This window comes from Microcaecilia unicolor, chromosome 3, assembly GCF_901765095.1.
Source record: "Microcaecilia unicolor chromosome 3, aMicUni1.1, whole genome shotgun sequence".
Lineage (NCBI taxonomy): Eukaryota > Metazoa > Chordata > Amphibia > Gymnophiona > Siphonopidae > Microcaecilia > Microcaecilia unicolor.
The window spans coordinates 512,598,979-512,623,974 of NC_044033.1; the positions used below are offsets into that span (position 1 = coordinate 512,598,979).

The following is a 24,996-nucleotide window of genomic DNA, read 5'->3' on the forward strand; positions in this document are numbered from 1 at the left end:
ATGGTGACGGAACCCACGAGGGAAGGGTCGATGCTGGAAGTGTTTCCAATATCCAGGTGGGTGCCCAGCTATGTAATAGTGATCATCACACCATATGGTTTGATATAAGGGCAAAGGCAGAGTATGGACGCATAAAACTCAAAGTACTGGATTTCAGACGTACTGATTTTGATAAAATGGGGGAATACCTGAAAAAGGAGCTGTTGGCGTGGGATGGTGTAGGAGATGTGTAGAAATAGTGGTCCAAGCTAAAGGCTGCTATAAATATGGCAACTGATCTTTATGCAAGGAAAGTAAACAAAAACAAGAGAAGAAGGAAGCCTATATGGTTCTCCAAACAAGTAGCTGAAAAAATAAGAGCAAAAGAGGATTTGTTCAAGAAATACAAAAGAACGCAACAAAAGGATCATGGAAAAGAGTATCAGATTAAATTTAAAGAAGCGAAGAGGGAAATACAGCTAGCGAAAGCGCGAGCGGAAGAAAAAATGGCTAAAGATGTAAAGAGAGGTGACAAGACCTTTTCAAGATATATAGGAGAAAGGAGAAAAGACAGGAATGGAATTGCGAGACTGAAAGATAATGAGAATGGCTATGTGGAGAGTCATGAAGATAAAGAGAACGTGCTAAACAATTATTTCGGTGTTCACGGAGGAAAATCCTGGACAAGGACTGTGGACTGCTGCCGAGAGAACATCTGGAAATGGAATGGATACTGTGCCGTTTATGGAAGAAAGAGTTTATAAACAGCTTGAGAATCTGAAGGTGGCGCCGGATGGGATACATCCCAGGATACTGAGGGAGCTCAGAGAGGTCCTGGTGGGACCTCTTAAAGATTTATTTAATAGTTCTTTAGAGACGGGAGAGGTTCCACGGGATTGGAGATGAGCGGATGTGGTCCCTCTTCACAAAAGCGGAGACAGGGAAGAAGTGGGAAATTACAGACTGTTAAGTCTCACATCGGTGGTAGGAAAAATAATGGAGTCGCGATCTTCCCTGGTAGTCTAGTGACGTCGGGGCAGGAAAGAGCCCCCTCTTTCCTGCCCAGCGCGCTGCTCTCCATCCTCCTGTATGCATTGTTGCCTGACGGTCTCGGCGAGATTCAAAATGGCTGCCGAGAATTGAAGTCTCGGCGGCCATTTTGAATCTCGCCGAGACCGTCAGGCTGCATACAGGAGGATGGAGAGCAGCGCGCTGGGCAGGAAAGAGGAGGCTCTTTCCTGCCCCGACGTCACTAGACTACCAGGGAAGATCGCGTGAGTAGGGAGAAGTCTACCTTCGGACTATAAGACGCACCCCCCATTTTCCTCCCAAATTTTGGGGGAAAAAAGTGTGTCTTATAGTCCGAAAAATACAGTACTCTATTACGCTGTCATTGCTAATATTAACCAACGCTACCAAGATATTGAGTAATACCAACATTTAAGGCACTTGCTTGCTCCTTGTGGGACTGAATATGAGATCCGATTGAATCACTGTGTACATAAGATCTGGGAAATATGTGCTTTTGCAATAACAATGTTTTAGTGAGATCTTTGCTGGCAACATTTTTATTTGAAACGAGAAGATACTACAAAATTAACTGCTGAACTTCTAGGATCACATAATTAAGGCTGGTGAAAGGTTTGCCTTCACCCTTGCTACAAGTGATCCTTAGGTAAATAATTTTTGATATATTGGAGTTTTGAGACTTTTAATATCACTTCAGGGATTATTATTTTTTGAATGTGCTACTAAACATGAAATCAAGACACCACTTTAGATAGGGAACTATGAAGAGTGTAGAATACTACCCTGCTCTGATGAAATTTATTGCAAGATATTTAATTCAATTAGGCCTAGAGCTCACAGCCTCTTCAGGAAGAAGCAAAAACCATCAAAACTGACTGCTTGGTTAACGTGCCCAAGCTCACAAGAGTGAAAAGGCTTTTACTTGCAAAGTTAAAAATTTACATTCATTTGTAGGTAATTGAGATGGGATTGGAAAAGGAGACTAAAGAAAGCAAAACAAACAAAACAAAAATAACTCCTCTCTACCCTGTTCTTGGCAACATCTCAGCAAAACACACCCCTAAAATAAGTCCAATTACTTTTTGCAGTGACACTGCAACTTTTCTTACCAGTAACAGTCACTTGGAATGCTAGAACAGATGGGCTTTATGCAGCCTCACTGTAACTGGGAACCCAACTCCTCCAACTGTACAAGAAAGACTGGCCTTAAAGTTCTTACCAAGCAAGGGGAAGCAACATATCTTCCTGCCCCATGTCCTGAACGTACTGGAGAAGTGGTCTATAAGGATGGTACACTATCAAACAACAATCCTGAAATAGGATGGAAAAGTAACACAAAGTGAGAACAGTTTTAATACAAAATCCATTGTTACTTGCCCATGGTATGATCATCGTATTTAAATTACAGAACACAAGATCAGTATAACGAGCTCATCTATGTCTCTGGCATACTGTTCTGTAAACACTACATTCTTCAACAAATATGCCATGTTTGTCAATCTGCTTTCCCACCCACAGACTGCTCAATTTCACCTAATGTTGTAAAGGTAGAGTATCGCGTCACCTTCCTAATTTTTAGGAGTCATCATTCAGCCCAATTCCACATGCTGTGCGACTCCCACAAAACTCCACTTACATGAAACAAGTTTGAAGATTATGGAACTATGGAGCCAATACATGACATTTATTTCATACTAGTAAAAAAGGCCCGTTTCTGACACAAATGAAACGGGCGCTAGCAAGGTTTTCCTCGGAGTGTGTATGTTTGAGAGAGTGTATGTGAGAGTGACTGTGTGTGAGAGAGAGAGTGAATGTGCGAGTGTGTGAGAGAGAGAGAGTGAGTCTGGGTGCGAGTGTGTGTGTGAGAATGAGATTGTGTGCAAGTGCGTATGTGAGACACAGTGTGAGAGAGAGTGTGTTTCATACAGATACAGTGTGTGCGAGAGAGAGAGTGTGTGTGAGACACAGACTCTCTGTGACACTGAGTGTATGAGACCAAGAGAGTGTGTGAGTGACTGTGTGACACATAGAGAGTGAATGTGATACAGTGTGTGAGAGTGAGAGAGAGAAAGACATTGACAGTGTGAGAGAGTGTGTGTGTGTGACAGAGATACCTCCCCCCCCCCTCTGGTGTCAGCCCCCTCCCTCTCTCTCTGGCGTCTGAGCGTTACTGTGCAGGACGCTGAGCTCTGGCTGTGCTTCAAGGAACTGACCAATCCTATTTAATAGAATGCACCTCCAACATTCCGAAGCCGAGAAACCTCGTGTGGTTTGTCACTTCTGCTTGTGACGAACCCGGAAGTAAGTGATGTCAATTCAGGAGATGGATACAGAGAGCAGGAATGCCTCAGCCATGCAGTCAGCTTCAGAATGTTGGAGGTGCGTTTTATTATATAGGATAACGTGTTGAGATGAACATTGTGTTTATCGGATCACATAATTTAAGGTCATCTCTGAAGACAAAATACTGGAGTATCTTTGTGTGATGATAGAAAAGGCGTGCCTCCATTCCACTGAATAAGTTGGCATGGTTTGATGTCTGAGCACAAAAAATATATATATAAAAAAATATATAAAATAATTTTTACAAGATTTAAAATATATGATGTGTAATGCTATATAAGTTTATTGAAGTTAATAAATACATATAAAATGATTTTCAAAAACATTTTTGTAACTGGATTTTGGGATCTATTAGCTACTGGTTTTTTAATCCAGGAATATTAAATTGATAATGATCTTCATTACTCTCAAATATTAAAGTTTTGGAAAATATCAATGAAAGCATATAGCACTACAGTTTAGTTTAGCTTATTAAAATTTGATATACCAATTAACAGGTAGGAGCTCAGCTGTATACAATTAAAAAAAAAAAAAAGAGAGAAAAAAAGAACCATACATAAAAAGTAAACGAAAAAGACCTACACAGTTATAATGAATTTCCCATCTTCCTTATCACCTCTTCATCTAGTCAAACAACCAAAAAAAAAAAAATTTCACCCCAGACAAGCAAAATACAAAACAGAGCCCTCGTTAATCTGGAAGCTGTCCTTCAAAAGCCATACAAAAAAGATGAGCTTTCAAACAAGCTTTGAATTTCATCAAACTCTAGCTCGAAGTCTGAGAGCAAGTTGGATCCAAAGACAAGGAGCTAAAGAAAAAAATAAAAAGAAAAAAATAAAAAGACAGACTCCTGAGTAGCCACCCACTGAGCCCTGGAGCGATAAGGAATAACCATTTGACAATCGGCAAAGGAATGAAGAGGTCTATTAGGAACGTAAGGAGATGCTAAAGCTGGAAGACACCTAACCCCCGTTTACAAAACCACACTAGCGGCTGCTGTGCGACAATGCTGACACAACCCTTTCTATACTGGAAGCCCAAATCCCCCCTCCCCCCCCCCACCCGTTCACTAAAATCGCTCCCTAAACAAGCAAATCGTTGCTTTTGAAAATACATTTTTGGATTTTCATTTCCATGTCGTTGTTTAGGCTATGCATCATTATTTTGGGTCTCTGGCAATCAAATACAGGCAAAGTCCATAACCTACATACGCTGCAACTTTAATTTTAGATACAATATTAATCAGGCCTAACAACTGTTATCAAAACAATGAGTTTAAAAAATATGTATAAAAGACTGGTGTGAATCATTTAACCACCATGTCCAAAGGAGTGGAGGAGTGAGTTAGGAGTGTATGCTGAAACGGAAGTCGTTTACAGCTGAACCCGAGTCGGCGGTGCCACTCCTAAACCCCTAAGAGCTAGCAGCTTGGAGTTTTCGGCTCCCGTGAAGGTTACATTGACTATCATCTGGAAGGCGCTCCAGGACCTAACGGTGGTAGAAAATAACTTTGCTTCAGATATAATCTTATTAGTGAGCTACATGGATAACCTAATCGAACCCTTTGAGAAAGAAAAATTGATACAGCAAATGAAGTTCTACAGGAGCAGGAAACGGTTAAGATTTTGAAAATGATAATAGGCCAGAAAAATTTGAACAAAATGATTATTATTACAGATGATTAATATTGAGATTGTTGTTTTCCCAGAGTTCCGGGTATGACTCGGCGAGATTCTCGGCGGCCATTTTGAATCTCGCCGAGACCGTCAGAAAGCATTGAGAAGCACGGAGAGCAGCGCGATGGGCAGGAAAGAGGGGGCTCTTTCCTGCCCCGACGTCACTAGACCACCAGGGAACATGGAATCCTGTAAGTACGGGACGGAGGTCCAAAACCCGGACAAGACGCACCGGAGCACCTAGGTTTTAGAGGAGGGAAAGAGGAAAATTTTTTTTTTCCTATTTCCCTCCTCTAAAACCTAGGTGCGTCTTATGGTCCGGTGCGTCTTATAGTCCGAAAAATACGGTAAGTGTTTCCTTACTGGGACAGACCAAAGGTCCATCAAGCTCTGTATCTTGTTTCCAACAGTGGCCAATCAGGTTACAAGTACCTGGCAAGATCCCAAAAACAGTAAAATAGATTTTATACTGTTTAACCAAGAAATAAACAGTGGATTTTCCCAAAACCATCTTAATGGCTTATGGACTTTTCTCTTAGGAAGTTCACCATACCTTTTTTAAACCCTGCTGTTTTTACCACATTCTCTGGCAACGGATGGCAGAGTTTAATTACACGTTCAGAGAAGAAATATTTTCTCTGATTTGTATTACATTTACTACTTAATAGCTTCATTGCGTGCCCCCTAGTCCTAGTATTTTTGGAAGGAGTAAACTAGTGATTCACGTCTACCCGTTCCACTACACTCAGTATTTTATAGCCCTCTATCATATCTCCCCACTCAGCCGTCTTTTCTCCAAGCTGAATACCCCAGCCGCTTTAGCCTTTCCTCATAGGAAATTGTCTCATCCCCTTTGTAATTTTAGTTGCCTTCTCTGAACCATTTTTGATTCCACTATATCTTTTTTGAGATGCAGTGACCAGAATTGCACACAGTATTCGAACAGCGGTTGCACTATGGAGTGATACACAGGCATTATACCATTCTCATTTTTGTCTTCCATTCTTTTCTTAATAACTAACATTCTATTTGCTTTCTTAGCCATTGCTGCACACTGAACAAAGGTTTTCAAAAGTATCATCAACAATGATACCTAGATTATTTTCCTGGTCTGGGACTCCTAATGTGGAACCTTGTATCACGAATCTATAGTTTGGGTTCCACTTTCCCACATGCATCACTTTGCATGTGCTCACATTAAATGTCATCTGCCATTTGGATGTCCAGTCTCCCAGTCTTGTCATGTCCTCATGCAATTTAACAACCTTGAATAACTTTGTGCCATCAGCAAATTTAATTACTTCACTAGCTATTCCCATCTCAAGATCATTTATAAATATGTTAAAAAGCAGCAGGTCCAGCACAGACCCCTTTGGAACCCCACTATCTACCCTTCTCCATTGAGAATACTGACCATTTAACCCTACTCTCCGTTTTCTATCTTTTAACCAGTTTTTAATCCACAACTGGACGTTGCCTCCTATCCCACGACTCTGTAATTTCCTCAGGAGTCTTTCATGAGATACTCTGTCAAATGCCTTTTGAAAATCCAGATACACAATATCAACCAGCTCACCTTTATTCACGTTTGTCCACCCCTTCAAAGAAATGTAGTAGATTGGTAAGGAATGATTTCCCTTCACTAAATCCATGTTGGCTTTGTTTCATTAATCTATGCTTATGTATATGCGCTGTAATTTTGTTCTTTATAATAGTCTCTACTATTTTGCCTGGCACTGACATCAGGCTCACCGGTCTATAATTTCACAGATCACCTCTGGAACCCTTTTTAAAAACTGGTGTTACATTGGCCACTCTCCAATCTTCCAGTATCACGCACTTGATTTTAAAGATAAATTACATATTACTAACAATAGTTCTGAAAGTTCATTTTTCAATTCTATCAATACTCTGGATGTATACCACCCGGTCCAGGAGATTTGCTACTCTTCAATTGTCAAATTGCCCCATTATGTCTTCCAAGTTACAGAGACTTGATTCAGTTTCTCTGACTCGTCAGCACTGAAGACCATTTCTGGCATTGGTATCTTTCCAAGATCTTCATTGGTGATGACCAAAACAAAGAATTAATTTAATCTCTCAGCTATAGCCTTGTCTTCCCTTAGTGCCCCTTTTACCCCTTGGTCATTTAGCGGTCATACGTACATTAAGTATTGCCATATTGGGAAAGACCAAAGGTCTATCAAGCCTAGCATCCTGTTTCCAACAGTGGCCAATCCAGGTCACAAATACCTGGCAAGATCCCAAAAAAGTACAAAACATTCTATACTGCTTATCCCAGAAATCGTGGATTTTCCCCAAGTCCATTTAATAATCATCTATGGACTTTTCCTTTAGGAAGCCGTCCAAACCTTTTTAAAACGCCGCTAAGCTAACTGCCTTTACCACATTCTCTGGCAACAAATTCCAAAGTTTAATTACATGTTGAGTGAAGAAAAACGTTCTCTGATTCGTTTTAAATTTACTACATTGTAGCTTCATCGCATGTCCCCTAGTCCTAGTATTTTTGGAAAGCGTAAACAGACGCTTCATATCTACCCATTCCACTCCACTCATCCTATATAATAATTCTCACCTCCAACATTCTGAGGCTGCCTGGAACCGTGGATCCCTTGGAGTTGGTCTGGAGTTGGAGTAGATAATAGTGACGTCACACAACCCACACCAGATTGGCCAGTAGAAGGGAGAGGGGCGGAGCCACGATACAGGGAGCAGCGAATCAGCACAACACGGGGAATGCACAGCAGCAGGAACAGAAACCTCTCTCACACAGTCACTCTCACATACACTCTCTCAAACATACACACTCAGAGGAAAACCTTGCTAGCGCCCTTTTCCTTTCAAACAGAAATGGGCCTTTTTTTACTAGTTATTTTATAGATCTCTATCATATCTCCCCTCAGCCGCCTTTTCTCCAAGCTGAAGAGCCCTAGCTGATTTAGCCTTTCCTCATAGGGAAGTCGTCCCATCCCCTTTATCATTTTCGTTGCCCTTCTCTGCACCTTTTCTAATTCCACTATACGGCGACCAGAATTGAACACAACCAATTCGTTTGCTGGCTTCTCACTAATATACATAAAAAGATTTTACTAAATGTTTATGCCTCCAATGCAATCTTCTTTTCAAAGTCTCTCTTTGCTTTCCTTATCAGCGCTTTGCATTGGACTTGCCATTCCTTATGCTGGTTCCTATTATTTTCAGTCAGATTTTTCTTCCTTTTTCTGAAGGATTTTCTTCTAGCTCTAATAGCTTCCTTCACCTCACTTTTTCACCATGTTGTTAAAACCCAATATCCAAAGACATTTTAGATGTATAACCCATGACATTTCTATTTTGACCAGTCATTCTTCTAGCCACATTTTGACATTTTGCCTGCATTGAATACAGATTATGAACTCCAGGAGGTGGCTCTCTCTAGTACAATTCAAGTGCTGAAATGAGTATTAGCAGTGAATCTGAAATATTAAGAATCTAACATATCTACTATAAATATCATTCTTATGGCATGGATTATCTGGCTGGATTATTACATCATCTACTCAGAGACTTTTGTCTAGGCTCTTTTGGACTCTTGGTCCGACCTGGGTCCGTCAAGATGACGTTACCCCACGTGTGCAGTTGATTCTATTCCATTGTCTATGGAAAACGTTGGCCAAATTAATGTAGCAGTAAATAGAAACCTGAATGAAGGGGAGGGGGCCACACTGATGAGCTTGCAGGGGAAGAGATGGAGTAGTGAGATGCTGTATGGGGGGTGGGGGAGGGTTGCAAAATTCAAGGCTTACCTAGGGTGCCCTAATATCTGCTCTGAGGCCCTGAGCAAGTCATCTCACCCTCCACTGCCTCAGTAAAAACAAACTATAAGCCCTCTTGGAAAGGGAAATATCTACTGTACCTGACAAACTGGCATTGAGCTCAGATTTGGAAATAGGCATAGGCCTAAACTCCAAAAACAGCAAGCCACTTGTTTCCTAATTAAGGTTTCCTTGCTCAGATTATTCCTGGCATGCTCTCTTTTCATTCTAATACACTGTATACCTCCTTTATTTAAAAAAAGGACCTATTTTTATAACTACACCTATTTAAAAATGTCCAAGTCCACTCTTCACATGGTATTGTCACATTTAACTTGTTCACGTTAAAACCATAACACAGCCCTATCACAATGCTGACTGCCAAGACCGTACATAAGAGGAGCTTTCAAAACACTTATGCATCAAACTCGCCTTGGGAATTAAAGAATGAAAAATAATCCTTTTTTTTTCCAAATACCAACCATAATGGTTATATACTTGTTTTGTTTGCCTGTACTCTTGATTGTAGCACCTTTCCTAGGACCTGATGGGAGTTTCTTTCCTTCACCCCCAAGAAAGGTATTTTTTGTGAACGTTTTTTTCCCCCTTACGTGCTATTCTAAGGAGCTGCTGATCTACAGTGGGTGGAGACTCCCCCCCCCAAAAAACAAAAAAAGTTACCGATTCAAAGTTTTATGCTGTATCTGGAAAAATGTATCTCATAGGAAATATACTTACAAATCAAAAAGAACCTTCCACAAAACCACATATTGAACACACTATTCAAAACCACAAACAGGGGAGCTCCTGTCGCCAAAAAAGACGGCCCACAGAAGGATCTTCCCCCATAGGCAGCTCAGAGTCCTCTCCAGAACACTTGGAGCCCACTCATCCTCCTCAACAATCTCCTCCAACAGCGGAGAAGCCAAAGAGTCCACCACCGCGCTTAAGACAATAAGCTTGGTGCAGGAGCAAGAATTCAGGGGAAAAGGAGGGAGGAACCGCCTGTCCTCCAACCAAGCAGGGCCCCAGACACTAACAACTGACTGCCACCATCCAACGGAGATCTTGTGACTGAGCCAGGAGGTCAAGCACCTCCTCCACCTGAGTGTGCTTCGCACCCCCGTGCTCTCTCCGGGTTCCAGCCCCACAGAGGAATTAGAACCCAACGGACCAGAGTTATCCCAGGAACAAGGCTCCCCACCAGAGGCTTCTTCACAAACCAGGCAAATCTCAACGCCAGCACGAGTATGCGGTGCGCCAACAGGCCACACAACTGCGAACTTTAGTCACAGAGACTGTCATCTAGAGAAAAAAGGAGGAAAGGATGCTGCGACCTCTCTCACAGCATCACCCGCTGACCGTGCCTAAAGTAGGATCAGACCCCGGAGACCTGCAGGAGTTAAGACCAGCCACTAAAACCCCTGCTGTCCGACGCAGTCTCCTCTTGTGCTTGTTTTTTTTTTGTTTACAGGACGGGTTATACAAAGCAGCGGAAGCTCCAGGTCTTCACGTGGCTGCCTGAAGGAACCCCTCTCTGAGAACATGAGGGGGAGGCCTGGTAAACCCCGAAGCAAAGTTTGGATAAGCAGAAAGCCAGCAAAGGGGGGAGGGACCCGCACCAGGGACAGTACACCCTGGGGGGCTTTTGCAGGAATGCAGCACCCCACAGTAACCAGACCAGCAGGTTCCAAGGTGCCTGCATAGGAGCTATTTTGAGCTTTTGGTCTTATTTTATTTATTTATTTATGGTTTTGCTACTTGAGCCTGTAACGCTTGTCTCCCCCCCTCCCCCCAAACAAGCCTCTAAATCTGTTGTTCCAATAAAGCAGGAGGAGAAAGGAAACTAGAAAAAAAAAGCACCCAGGAGATGTTTTTTCTCTCTTTTGTTTTTTTTTAATTAAATAATTAAGGGATAAAGTAATGCAGACTCAGAGCACCTACCTACCGCTGAGGAAACTGAGAAATAATGGACGTCCATCTTTTTTCGAGAATGACCTTTTCCCCGACTCTGAATTTGGACGTTTTACAAATACATCCAAATTCCAACTTAGACGTTTTCTGCTGCCCCTCACTACCTCTCCACCCTCAATCTCTCCCTACACTCCTTCCCAGGAACTCCGTTCACTAGGCAAATCTCTCCTCATTGCACCCTTCTCCTCCATCGCTAACTCGTTCCTTTTATCTCGCTGCACTTATGCCTGGAATAGACTTCCTGAGCCATTACGTCAAGCCTCCTTCCCTGGCCGCCTTCAAATCCGGGCTAAAGGCCTACCTGTTTGATGCTGCTTTCGATTCCTAACTTGTCTCCTTCTCTGAACCCTTATCTCATCTTCCTCTCTTCAATAGTTCCCGTTTCCCTATGTGTCCTATCTGTCTGTCCTACCCTTATCCCTTATTGGTCCTGTCTGTCTGTCCTGATTTAGATTGTAAGCTCTTTGAGCAGGGACAGTCTTTTCTTCATGTTCAATTGTAAAGCGCTGCGTACATCTGGTAGCGCTGTAGAAATGATTGTAGTAGTAGTAAATACTGAAGGGTACAAGGCTTCACAGCACCAAGTATAACCACGTCACAGTTGTCTCAGTCTCCTTATCTGCTGGTAGGACATATACCCACTCGGACGCTAAGGAGGAAGTATTATAGCTGGACAGCAAATTTAACATCATGACATTGTAAGAGCTTACTACCATTAATTCTAAGAGATAAAATTCACATTCTAGTATCTGTAAGTAGGAAAAAGAAAGGTAAATACCCCATGGTTAATCCAAATGCCAAAGATTCAGGAAGAGCTAAGTGACTACAGATATTTGTTATTCCCTGGGGTATGTGTACTGAAAACTAGACAAAAAGGCAAGAAAAGCAGAAGCCTGGATCCTCCTGGAAATCACCCACCAAGTACAGTTTTTACTGATCCATGTTCAAATCACAAAGGGGTCCTTTTACTAAGTTGTGGGGTTATGGGCTAGTGTGCACTTATACTGCAGCTTAAAATGGCTTATACAAGGGACGTGCTCAGGCAACATGCGGTAAGTTCCTAATTGGCGTGCGCTAAACCGTGAACTAATAATATTTTTAATTTTTGCAGAGATGGAGCGTCTGGGGCAGAGAATGGGAGATTCTGTACTTATCAGTTAGCATAGCTACATTATCGCACGCCAATTAGCGCAGGATTACTGTGCGAGCCCTTACCGCCTACAACTAGGTGTCAGTAAGAGTTAACACAATATATTTCTTTTAATGGTTGCACGCTAATGGCAACAGCGCATGGCCATTAATGCAAAAAAAACAAAACAGAAAAATCAGCGATTTTACTGCCGCGGTAAAAAGCGTGTGGGAAAAATCCATGTAAGGGCATGCTAAAGCCATTTTATACCACAGCTTAGTAAATGGACACTAAAGACAAACAGAAAACCCCGAGAGATTTGTGGCTACAGCAACATCCTGTACAATCACATCTTAGGGCTGATCTTCATCCTGATCAACAAAACCCTGTTTAACAGCAAAGATTCAGATGAAGGGGCTCAGTATTAGCATCTAAAACTGAATGTCTTTTATCCACACTGTGACCCATCCCATGCAGTACTGAAGTATGGCATGTCCATTTCATTACTAAAATTTTCCTTCCCAGGTTTTGGAAACAATTTCAGGTGTCATGTCTCCAGCTGCTCTTGGAAGACCGTTCACAGAACCCAAGCTCCCCCATAAGCCCAAGACTAAGTAGGAGCAAGTAAATTAAAGCCATGGACACATGGTGCTACACAGACACTAAGAGGGGCATAATCGAGAAGGGACGCCCAAGTTTGTTGAGGAAGTCCTCACAAAACGTCCTGATGGAGGGGGTGGGGAACCCGCATTTTCGAAAAAGTGGACATCCATCTTTCGTTTTTGGTCGTCCTTAGAGATGGTCGTTCCTAGACTTGGGTTGTTCTGATTTTCAGCGATAATGGAAACCAAGGACACCCATCTCAGAAACGACCAAATGCAAGCCCTTTGGTTGTGGGAGGAGCCAGCATTCATAGTGCACTGGTCCCCCTGACATGCTAGGACACCAACTGGGCACCCTAGGGGGCAATGCAGTGGACTTCATAAAGTGCTCCCAGGTACATAGCTCCCTTACCTTGTGTGCTGAGCCCCCCACAACCCATTACCCCCAACTGTACACCACTACCATAGCCCTTACGGGTGAAGGGGGGCACCTAAATGTGGGTTTGTGGTGGGTTTTGGAGGGCTCACTGTTTCCTCCACAAACGTAACAGGTAGGGGGGGGTGGGCCTGGGTCCGCCTGCCTGAAGTGCACTGCACCCACTAAAACTGCTCCAGGGACCTGAATACTGCTGTGATGGAGCTGAGTATGATATCTGAGGCTGGCAAAAAATACTTTGAAAGATATTTTTTGAGGGTGGGAGGGGGTTAGTGACCACTGGGGGAGTAAGGGAAGGTGATCCCCGATTCTCTCCGGTGTCATCTGGTCATTTCGGGCACCTTTTTGTTCCTTGGTTGTAAGACAAACACAACCAGGTAAAGTCGTCCAAGTGCTCGTCAGGGACGCCCTTTTTTTCCCCCCATTATGGTCAAGGACGTCCATGGTGTAAGGCACGCCCAAGTTCCGCCTTCGCTACGCCCCTTTGAACTTTGGCCGTCCCTGTGACGGAAAGCAGCTGGGGACGTCCAAAATCGACTTTCGATTACACCGACTTGGACGACCCTGGGAGAAGGAATCCCATCTTCCGATTTGTGTCAAAAGATGGGCGTCCTTCTCTTTTGAAAAATGAGCCTGCTAGTAACTAAGGGCCCCTTTTTACTAAGCTGCAATAAAAGGATGTCATTTTTTTTTCCTAAGAATGGCTGTGCGGTAAGGGAACCACTTGCTGTGTAGCCATTTTGGGAGGAGCCCTTACCGCCATCCATTGAGGTGGCAAGGGCTCCTGCACTAACCCGGCGGTAACTGGGCAGTGCAAGGCACTGCCTAATTACTGCCAGGTAAACACCGGAGCTACAAAATTAAAAAAAAAAAAAAAACATTTTTGTGATGTATTTACTTGTGGTTCTGTATTTCATAATCATCTGCCCATGCGATTGTTGCAGTGGGGGGGGGGGGGGGGGGTGGAGTTTTGTATGCTGGAAGTTAAAAGTACAATAAATATTTAAAATAAAAAAATAAAAAAAAAATTGTAGCACTGAAAATAGCACGCGCTGGGGGTGGGAACTACCACCGGCCTACTGTGGTAGTTCCAGATTAGTGAGCAGCATGGCCGCACTGGGCTTACCGCCGCTTAGTAAAAGCTGAAAGGGTTCATACTGTAACATTGGTTTGGGGTATGATAAAATTATATATTGAGAAGAGATGAAGTGATGCACAGATAATGAAAAGATGCATTTTTTATGCATTGACCTTGCCTCTGAGTACTGAAATCAGATGTGAGACGCTGACTTTAGCAGCTCTAGTCTATATTGTTCCGAGCAATTTTAGCATTGCAAGTTCCCTGAAGAGACACCCGGAGAGTTGTTTATACAGCCGTATTCAATACAATTCTTTCACAAGTTGTTCTACATATCAATAAAAAACATCTGATGTAGAAATAGAGAAAGACACTCTATATGGTGAAAAGACTCCTGACGCAGGCCTGACCGGCCGAAACACAGCTGTGTCGAGTCCTTTTCTCCCTAATTCTGCATTATTTTTTATGGTTAATAAATATTTTTAAGTGTTTATAACCAAAGTGTCGTCTTCATTTTTATTATACATTTTTTATTTTTATTATTTTTTTTTAGTCATCTTTGCTGTTTTGTCCATTGAAAGACTAGATAACCACAGCTCTTTCAAACAAACAGGGAGGTCAAAAACCTTTGTATTTCAGCCAGGTGGAAAATTCACATTGAGGTTCCTTCTACTAAGCTGCGGTAAGCACTAGCACATGCTTACTGCAACTTAAAAGGGCTCACCGCAGAGCGCGCTGAGGTGTCCCGTGAGAAGTTCTGAACATGTGTGCACAAACCACATGCTAAAAAATATTTTCAGATTTTTCTGGGAGGGGGTGTGTCTGGGGGGCAGAGACTGGGCATTTCTGTGCTAATCAGTTATAGTAACATAGTAGATGACGGCAGAAAAAGACCTGCACGGTCCATCTAGTCTGCCCACGATAAACTCATATGTGTATACCTTACCTTGATTTGTACCTGTCTTTTTCAGGGCACAGACCATATAAGTCTGTGCAGCAGTATTTCCCGCCTCCCAACCACCAGTCCCGCCTCCCATCACCGGCTCCGGCACAGACCCCGTATAAGTCTGCCCTCCCCCATCCTGGCCTCTCAACCACCAACCCCTCTTCCCCCCGTCACCCAATTTCAGCTAAGCTTGACATGTGCTAATTGATTATTGTGGTAATGGTAAAGGAAACATTCGGAAAATGGAAAATTGCCCCATTTTCTGGAAGTGGTGGAAATGGACAGTGCGCGGGAAAGACCGATGTACGGACGCACTAAGGCCACTTTCTACCGCAGTTTCATAAAAGGACCACTTAATATACATACAGGCTCCTTTTCAAAAGAGACAGACGTCCAAAAAGTGACATACGTCAGCATTTGGATATTTATCTCACAGAAACGTCCAAATCAGTACTATCAAAATCTCTTTTGGACGTCTTTCTCTGAAGTCCGTTAGAAGGACATCCAAATCTCAAGGGGGTGTGCTAGGGGCGTGTTCATAGGCGGAACCTGGGCGTTCCTAAAACATGGACGTCTTTTAGCAATAATGGAACAAAACAAAGACGTCCAAGAATAAAACTTAGATGTTTTGAGCTAGACCTGTTTTTATAACGAATAGCTGCAGTGGGAATTGAACCCACTTCCCAGGATCAAAGTCTGCTGCACTAGCCACTAGGCTACTCCTCTACTACACACAAGATGTGCCCCAAATGACCAGATGACCAGTGGAGGGACTCGGGGATCACCTCTCCTTACTCCCCCAAATCACAAAACATTTTTCCAAACAGCATTTTCAAAAGGAAAAAAGACAGACTTTTGTTTTGTAGAAAATTACCTTTCCTGTTCTGATTTTGGATGTTTTACAAAAAATGTCCAATTCAGACTTAGATGTCATAGTAACATAGTAAATGACGGCAGATAAAGACCTGTACAGTTCATCCAGTCTGCCCAACAAGATAAACTCATTTACGTGGTATGTGATACTTTATACCCAAGTTTGATTTGTCCTTGCCATTCTCAGGCACAGACCATGTCATATCCAAAAATGCCCTTTCTGTATTTGACTTGCCCAAAGTCTCAAGGAGCAGCAGTGGGAATTGAACCCATGTTGGCAGGATCAAACCCGCTGCACTAACCATTAAGCCACTCCCCCTCTGTTTGGACATCTTGCATTTGGACGTTTTTTGTTTGAAAATGGATCAAAAACAAGGATGTCCAAATCACAAAGACGTCCAAATCACAGGACGTCCTTGGTATTTTCAAAATGAAAGATGGACGTCCATCTTTTTTCTAAAATGATCTTCTCCCCGCCTCTGAATTGGACATCTTTGTACAACGTCTAAATTCTGACTTAAGACGTTTATTTCGAAAATGCCCCTCGTAACATAGTAAGTGACGGCAGAAAAAGACCTGTTTGGTCCATCCAGTCTGCCCAACAAGATTAGCACATATGTGCTACTTTATAACGTATACCTGAACTCGATTTGTATCTGCCATTTTCAGGGCACAGACTGTAGAAGTCTGCCCAGCACTAGCCCCACCTCCCAACCACTAGCCCGCCTCCTAACCAACAGTGCTGCCACCCAATCTCTGCTAAGCTTCTGAGGATCCATTTCTTCTGAACAGGATTCCTTTATGTTTAGCCCACGCTTTTTGAATTCCGTAGTGACATGTATTATATCCACAAAATAAGGTGTTTTTTTTTAATAAAAATAATGTTTACATTACAGTACATCTCGGTTCTTATAGTCCGTAATAACCTATATGTGACTCTCTGGGAAAAGGTGACTAAAGTTTCAGATCCCAAATATTGAGAATGGGCTATTTCCATGTCATGGGTCCATAAGCAGTCTTAAACATTTGTATGCTTGAACTTCTGTAATTATTTTTTCCCCCCACAAATAGAAGGATGGGATTTGGACTGTTGTATTACAAACTGTCTGCTCTAACAGAATCCATTAAAACCTAATTTTTTGTTGTGGTGACTTTAGTCACCTTTTCCCCAGAGATGGTCACGCATAGTTCTATGCTGATAAACTAGAAGTATGGTATTTATTTATTTTTATTTTTGTTACATTTGTACCCCGCGCTTTCCGACTCATTGCAGACTCAATGCGGCTTACACGGGGCAATGGAGGGTTAAGTGACTTGCCAGAGTCACAAGGAGCTGCCTGTGCCTGAAGTGGGAATCCAACTCAGTTCCTCAGGACCAGAGTCCACCACCCTAACCACTAGGCCACTCCTCCACTGTTGCTACTATTTGAGATTCTACATGGAATGTTGCTATTCCACTAGCAACATTCCATGTAGAAGTCGGCCCTTGCAGATCACCAATGTGGCCGCGCAGGGCTTCTGCTTCTGTGAGTCTGATGTCCTGCACTTACGTGCAGGACGTCAGACTCAGAAACAGAAGCCTGCGCAGCCTTCTACATGGAATGTTGCTAGTGGAATAGCAACATTCCATGTAGAATCTCCAATAGTATCTATTTTATTTTTGTTACATTTGTACCCTGCGCTTTCCCACTCATGGCAGGCTCAATGCAGCGGGCAATGGAGGGTTAAGTGACTTGCCCAGAGTCACAAGGAGCTGCCTGTGCCTGAAGTGGGAATCGAACTCAGTTCCTCAGTTCCCCAGGACCAAAGTCCACCACCCTAACCACTAGGCCACTCCTCCACTCCTAATGTAGTTCCTGGTATAATCCAGGAACTACATTAAAACATGGCTGATCATCTCTTTCAGCCTAACACGAAAAAACTAAGTCAAAAATAAAACAAGGGTTTCTAGACTACATTACATTACAAATGTTCTTTTTTTTTTTTTTAACTCCTCCTAAGGATACACCGCGCTGGCTAGTTCTACAATACACTTGCCAAGGAGCATGTCTATACAGCCATTTTCTGCATGTTGAGATACTGCTTTGCACTCAGCAGTCTGACCTTTTACTTTCAAATTACCAACATAAACATCCAAGGGAGGGCCATGTTTAGGTTAGACCAGTGGTTCTCAACCCAGTCCTTAGGATACACCAAGCCAGTCATATTTTCAGTACAACCACAATGAATACGCATGCACTACCTCTGTTGTATGCAAATCTAATTTAACTCATGCATATAAATTAGGATTGGGTTGAGAAACCCTGGATTAGACCGATGGTGCTTTCTGATGTTCTGTGCAAGGTCACTGGACAATTTTCCTAGAGAGATTGCTCTCTAATCTACGGTTCAGAAGTTGGTTAAGGCTCATTTGTTTGTGCATCTGTTTTATATAAGCTGCTCTAGGGTCTTAAATTATGTTAATTAACAAGCTCTTGATACCCAATCACAGAAGTGTTACAGATGATTAACCAGAAGGAAGATTTGAAAACTGTCAGGTGTAACTCCTTTACTAGAACACAATGAGCTGATCAGTTCTGCCTTAAAGGCTACTGTGCAGCTGCTCTCAGCCAGTATTCGATATCAAAGCAATGAAGTCATAAGGAAGAACTTTAACTCCTGTCTCCTTAAAAAGAAGGAAATACCTTCATAAGGAAACAAAAGAAAAAAAACAATAAAGCAGTGCCTATGAAAAGCGAGCCACAAACAGCAACGTTCTGGACTGATCCTTTGGGACTAAAGGAAAGAAAATTATCAGGCAAGGACTAATTTTTCTTCCATTATGTCCCAGGGATCAGTTCAGACTTGTGGGCTATATGAAAGCAGTCCTCAAGTTGGGTGGCACACAGAAACCCTCACAGAAAGAACCAAAGGAAGCCTCCACTTGCACAGCAACATCCAAATGATAATGCTTTGAAAAAGTGTGCCAAGAAGACCATGTAGCTGACTGAGAAATCTCATAAATAGAAATGGTTGAGTTTCCGCACAGGAAGTACACAACACCCTGGTAGAGTGAGCCTTAATACTCACAAGTACCCTTTAAACCCACCAGAATATAGGCAGAAGATATCACAACGTATTTTCAAAGAACCTATACTTACAAAGTTACATAGGGCTCATTTTCAAAGCACTTAGACTTACAATGTTACATAGAGGCATATTTTCAAAGCACTTAGCCTTCCAAGTTCCATAGAACCTATGGAACTTTGGAAGGCTAAGTGCTTTGAAAATATGCCTCATAGTAACCTATGGAACTTTATAAGTCTAAGTGCTTTGAAAATACACCTAATAGTAACCTATGGAACTTGTAAGGCTAAGTGTTTTGAAAATGAGCCCCATGGCATCCTTAAGCCGATGGGCAATAGTAGCTTTAGAGGCTTGATACTCTTGTGAACCACAGAAGGAAGGATAAAAAAGATGATCTATGCACCAGAAATCATTAACTTCCAGATAATGAAGAAGAGCTCTACGAACATCCAGAAAGTGCAAGGAATCAAAATCTGTGCCAATAGTCCTTGTGAATGGAAGGGAGACAGATTAGCTGATTGAGATGGAAGGAAGAAACTACCTTGGGTAGAAGGAACTGTCCTAATTGTAACTCCAGTTTCTGAAAACCAGAGAATGGGTCTCTACAAGACAATGCTTGAAGCTCAGAAACATGCCTAGCTGAAGATATGGCCACAAGGAATACTGTCTTTAAAGTGAGATAATTCAGAGTGGCCTTGCAGAGGGGCTCAAAGGGAGTCTTTGAAGAGCCTTCAACACCAAATTCAGATTCCATTCTGGGAAAATAGGTTTACAAAACAGATTCAAGTGATTGACTCTACGTAGAAACCGAACAATATCAAGATGAGCCACCAAGAAGGAATTGTGAAGGCATCCCAAAAACAGGTAAGGGCGCTTTAGGCAAATTAAAGTTAACCCTTTTTAAAAAACCATATGGCAAGAATACCAGAATCTGTGCTAGAGAAAATAAAATGGCAAAATGTTGTGCTCAGTGCACCATGTTAGGGTCTCCATACTCTGGTATACGATGCAGAAGGTTCAACCTCTTGTGAGCCTGTAGAAGGGTAGTAATCACTCTTCTGAGTAACCTCTCTTTCTTAACCTTGACCTTTCAAGAGCTAGGCTGTAAGACCAAAGGGGAAGGGATCTTCCAGTTTACTGGTCTCTGAGACAGGCAGATTTCTTGGGACAGAAGGTAAATTGTGGGAGCTATTTGAAGCCAACTAGTAGGCAAGTGTGGGACCACAATTACTACTCGGCCCAGGTGATGAGCAATGTGCTGAAGAATTCTGCCCACCATTGCCAGGAAGGGAACACATACAGAAGTCCCTTGGATGGCCACTTCTGGAGAGAGCATCTAGGCCCTCCAACCCATGCTCCCTGCAACAGCTCAAGAATTTGTGAACCTGAGCATTGCGTTTGGTCGCTATGAGGGCCAGAATCAGAATCCCCAACATGAAGATTTCAGCTGCCATTCCCCTGGATCCACAGAGGTCCTGCTGAAGAAATCCACTTCAGTATTCAATACCGCTGAGATATGAGCTGCTGAAATGAGAGGAACGTGAGTCTCAGCCCATTGGAACAACAGGTTGGCTTCCTTGGCTAGAAGGGCACCCTTCGTATCCCCTTGTCTGTTGACATAAGCCACCACCATCATTGCTGGATACAATTCTCACCGGTTTTCCCTGTAGCAAATGCAGAAAGGATACCAATGCTTTCTGAACTGCCCTGTGCTCGAGATATCAGGAGGCTTCACCTTGCAGACCAGCAACCCTACACAATGATATATGCAGACAGTGAGCAGTGGCCCTGGTCACTACCGTCCAATCTTCTTGCAAGGCCAGAGGAAGGCCCTTCTGAAGATTGGCAGGAGAAAGCTACCAATGGAAGACTACGCTCGCATGAGGGGTGCAAGAAGTTGAATATTGTAATCATATTGACACTGGAGACCACCAAGAGTGCAGAGAAAGCTGACGTGGTCTCATGTGCATTCTGGGCCAAGATAGAACCTGCAAGGTGGAAGACATGGTCCTCAAGACCTGAACATTATCCAATATCCTTGGGAGCTGAATCTGGAGGAAGCTCTGGACCCAAGAATGAAATGTTGAGCTGACGTGATGAGGCGAGATATATCTTCCTTCTTTGGTGTTGAAGAAAACTCCCAGATATTTCAGAGATTCAGGTGGGAGGTTAGTTAACCATGTTGACCACCCAGCCTAGGGAGGAAGCAGACACAACATTCTGGAAGAGACTTGAAAGCTTTCCTGATAAGAAGAGGCCCTGATTAACCAGTCTCCAGGCATGGATGAACTCGAATGCCTTCCCACCGCAGAAAGGCTGCCACCATTACCATGTCCTTGGAGAACCTCCTTGGTGCCATGGAGAGACCGAAGGGCATTGCTCTGAATTGGTAATGAGACCTGAGGATTGAAAAAACAAAGAAACACTGATGAGACAGCAAATGGGAATGTGGAAGTAAGCTTCCTTGAGATCTAAAGATGTTAGAAATTCTCTTGGTTGAACAGAGTTTATTACAGAGCAAAGAGTTTCCATCTTGATATGCTGGACTCTTAGTGCTTTGTTGACGTGTTTTGATGTCTAGTACAGGACAGAAGTACATGCATGGTTCAGAGCTAGCGCTTATCTAGGCTGATCAAAAGATGGTATCTAGAAACCAGACCATGCAGATTATGAAGACATTCTAATAAATATCCCATTTATACTCTTAATTTTAAAAATATAACTGCTACAAGGAACTCAAAGTACCAAACCGGACACATATTGATGGGACCCTTTTATAGAAAAATGGAAGTTTGCAGTAAGTTGATCTCTTAGCCAATCAATGTCTCTCTGGACTTGCCATCGGCACAGGATCCAAATGGTAAAGACTTACTATGAGGGGGAAAGAAGTAAAATATGTTATCCAAATAGTTTACTTACAGATTAGATTGAAACCAAAGTTCACCTGTGTACAACAGGGAACAGTAAATCCCCAAAATACTTCTGTTCGGTGTCCACAAAAGAAAACCCAAGAGGTCTACAGATGATTGTCCTTTTGCGATTGTTTTGAATTTTCATACCAGTTAGAAGGCACCATGAGGATTCATTTTAACTCACTATTGGATATCTGGAAATGTGATGTTTTGGTCTGACTTCTCATCATGATGAAATAGCATCAATTGGCCCTGAAGCAGGCACAAGCCGAAATTTGGCCATGTCAGGCTATTTTCTTATAGAAGCAGAGAAAAATGAAGGCAGATAAAAATCATATGGCCTATCCAGTTTGCCCATCCAAGTCTTCTACTCTACCTTTCACCTCCCTTAGAGATATTATGTACTTGTCCCAAGCTTTCTTAAATTCAGATACAGTTTTCGTCTCCAAGCGACTATGACTTCCTGAAATACAGGGACCATTACCATACTGCTGTTTCCTGTGGTTGTTATCCAACTTGACGTTTTCTCTAACACTTTGTTGGATTTTGCCTCTACCTTTCACTGCTATGAGAACTAGAGAAGCCAGGGTTCAAATCTCACTTTTGCTCACTATGATCATGGGCAGTCACTTCATCCTCCACTACCTCAGATACAGGTGAATCTGAATGTAACATCTTGAGGGACTACCAAAAAAAAGCATGAGCTAAATTCAAAATTTCCTCTCTTGAAGGCACACCTATCCATCCAGTCTGGTTTTTAGGACTACACAAAAAAAAAAAAGAACAAAATAAATCTGTATATATATTTAGAGACCTACTGTATACAAATCTATCTCATGCATATTAACTGTGGTAATGCTGGAAACTCACTTCCTAGATGTGCCTCCAGAAGAGGCTTGAGCAGCACTGGAATAAATGATGATCAAATAGCAGCACACTTCGTGAAGCATGCTCAGGTTACCCCTCCGGATCACCCCTTCCAAGAAATGGAGGGAGGCAGCACCCTACTCTAATGAGAAAAATGCAGTGTACAGAACTCCAAGAGCAACCCCCACCTCCATGGATTCTTACATTCTTCCCCACTGTGACTGAATCAAGTTCATGCTGTTGTTATAAACACTTATTACAAAACAGAACCACCCATTAAAATCTACATGAGTGGAGGAGTAGGCTAGTGGTTAGTGCAGTGGACTTTGATCCTGGGAACTGAGTTCGATTCCCACTGCAGCTCCTTGTGACTCTGGGCAAGTCACTTAACCCTCCATTGCTCCAGTACAAAATAAGTACCTGAATATATGTAAACCGCTTTGAATGTAGTTGCAAAACCCCAGAAAGGTGGTATGTCAAGTCCCAGTTCCCTTTCCCTATTTGAGATTCTACATGGAATGTTAATGTTGCTATTCCACTAGCAACATTCCATGTAGAAACCTGCCCTTGCAGATCAGCAAACGTGGCCACGCAGGCTTCTGTTTCTGTGAGTCTGACGCACAGAAACAGAAGCCTGCGCGGCCACGTTACTGATCTGCAAGGCAGGCTTCTACATGGAATGTTGCTAGTGGAGGAATAGCCTAGTGGTTAGTGCAGTGGACTTTGATCCTGGGGAACTGATTTCGATTCCCACTGCAGCTCCTTGTGACCCTGGGCAAGTCACTTAACCCTCAATTGCCCCTGGTACAAGTAAGTACCTGAATATGTGAACCGCTTCAAATGTAGTAGCAAAAACCACAGAAAGGCGGTATATCAAAGTCCCATTTCCCATACATAAAACCAAGGGACAGAGCATCTGGTAAGACAAGTCGTTTACAGTAGATGATAGTTTACTAAATCTCACTGCTCCTTGTCCATAATTAATTGCAGGAAGTATTAGTCATTGCTGCATCATAATGTTTTACACAACATATTGATACTTACATGGTTCATCCTATAGGGGAACTCTTTCGGAAGGCATACGAAAACCTAGTTTTTACTGCAGGGTAAAAATAAGAGTGTAAGCGATATTCTTTCCCAATTAATTAAAAAGACACGAGAACCTTAATCCACCCAAATAAAAACTTCTTAGCCAACTTAACACAAGGTCACATGTTACCTAAGTCTAAGGTGCTACCTTAGGTTTTGCCATTATTTTCTCACGTTCTCTAAATCCTAACTCTAGACAACTGGCTCGGGAGTGACTGAAGATTCCTTCAGTGGCCACGGGTTGGAGAAGTCTTTGAGCAACTAAACCCCCAAACCAAGAGCCGCGCTGAAGAGATGGTTACCACCTTCCCTCCCAGGAGGCAGTACCACACCTGAAACAAGGTTATGGCCGAGCAAACGGCATACACATTCTGTAAAGATCTCAAAAATGTTTAAAGAAGCAATACAATTCCTGAGCTACCGTTAAGTATCAACACCAAACCTCATTATAACATGAAAAGTATTACATTGCACACATGCCAAGTAAAGAGCATTAACATGATGTATAATTAGGAGTCAATGACTATTGGTGCTCCACCAAGAATCTGGTGAGGAGAGTGGAAGTACCTCAAGAGCTCAATAGGGAACAAGGATGCTCTATCCTGTGCTAAAACCCTATCCTTCCAACCCTTATAAAAGGTATTACTGGTACTACTGGGGACAGACTGTCAACACAGCTAATAAGCACTTACTTTTCCTTGGCTTCACACATACAAAAACTGTCAGTGGTATTTGATGTGTGTGCCTGGCTGAGGACACTTGAGGAACTGTTATTTTCAAAATGAAAAGGGTAAAATTATGTATAATCATACCTGATAATTTTCTTTCCATTAATCATAGCTGATCAATCCATAGACTGGTGGGTTGTGTCCATCTACCAGCAGGTGGAGATAGAGAGCAAACTTTGCCTCCCTATATGTGGTCATGTGCTGCCGAAACTCCTCAGTATGTCGATATCAAAGCTCCATCCGCAGGACTCAGCACTTAGAGAATTACACCCACGAAGGGACACTCTGCCCAGCTCACCACCGCCGAAACGGGGAGGGGAAGTAACCCAGCTCATCCCCACACAAGTGGGGGAGGGGAATCCGTCCAGCTCATCCCCGCGGAGCGGGGGAGGGACACCACACCCGCCGATGCGGGGGGGATCTGGCTTATCCTGCATACCGCAACCGCGGGAGG

General features: G+C 42.8%; 1 protein-coding gene across 1 annotated transcript in view; it reads right to left on the minus strand.

Moving 5' to 3' along the window:
* The window catches only part of CCNC (cyclin C), an 80,287-nt gene that overhangs the window by 21,285 nt on the left and 34,006 nt on the right, over positions 1 to 24,996 (minus strand). The window contains 4 exon segments of the mRNA XM_030199159.1: positions 2,228 to 2,319; positions 11,530 to 11,565; positions 23,770 to 23,801; positions 23,804 to 23,824. Of these exon segments, the coding sequence (XP_030055019.1) occupies positions 2,228 to 2,319; positions 11,530 to 11,565; positions 23,770 to 23,801; positions 23,804 to 23,824 (181 nt within the window).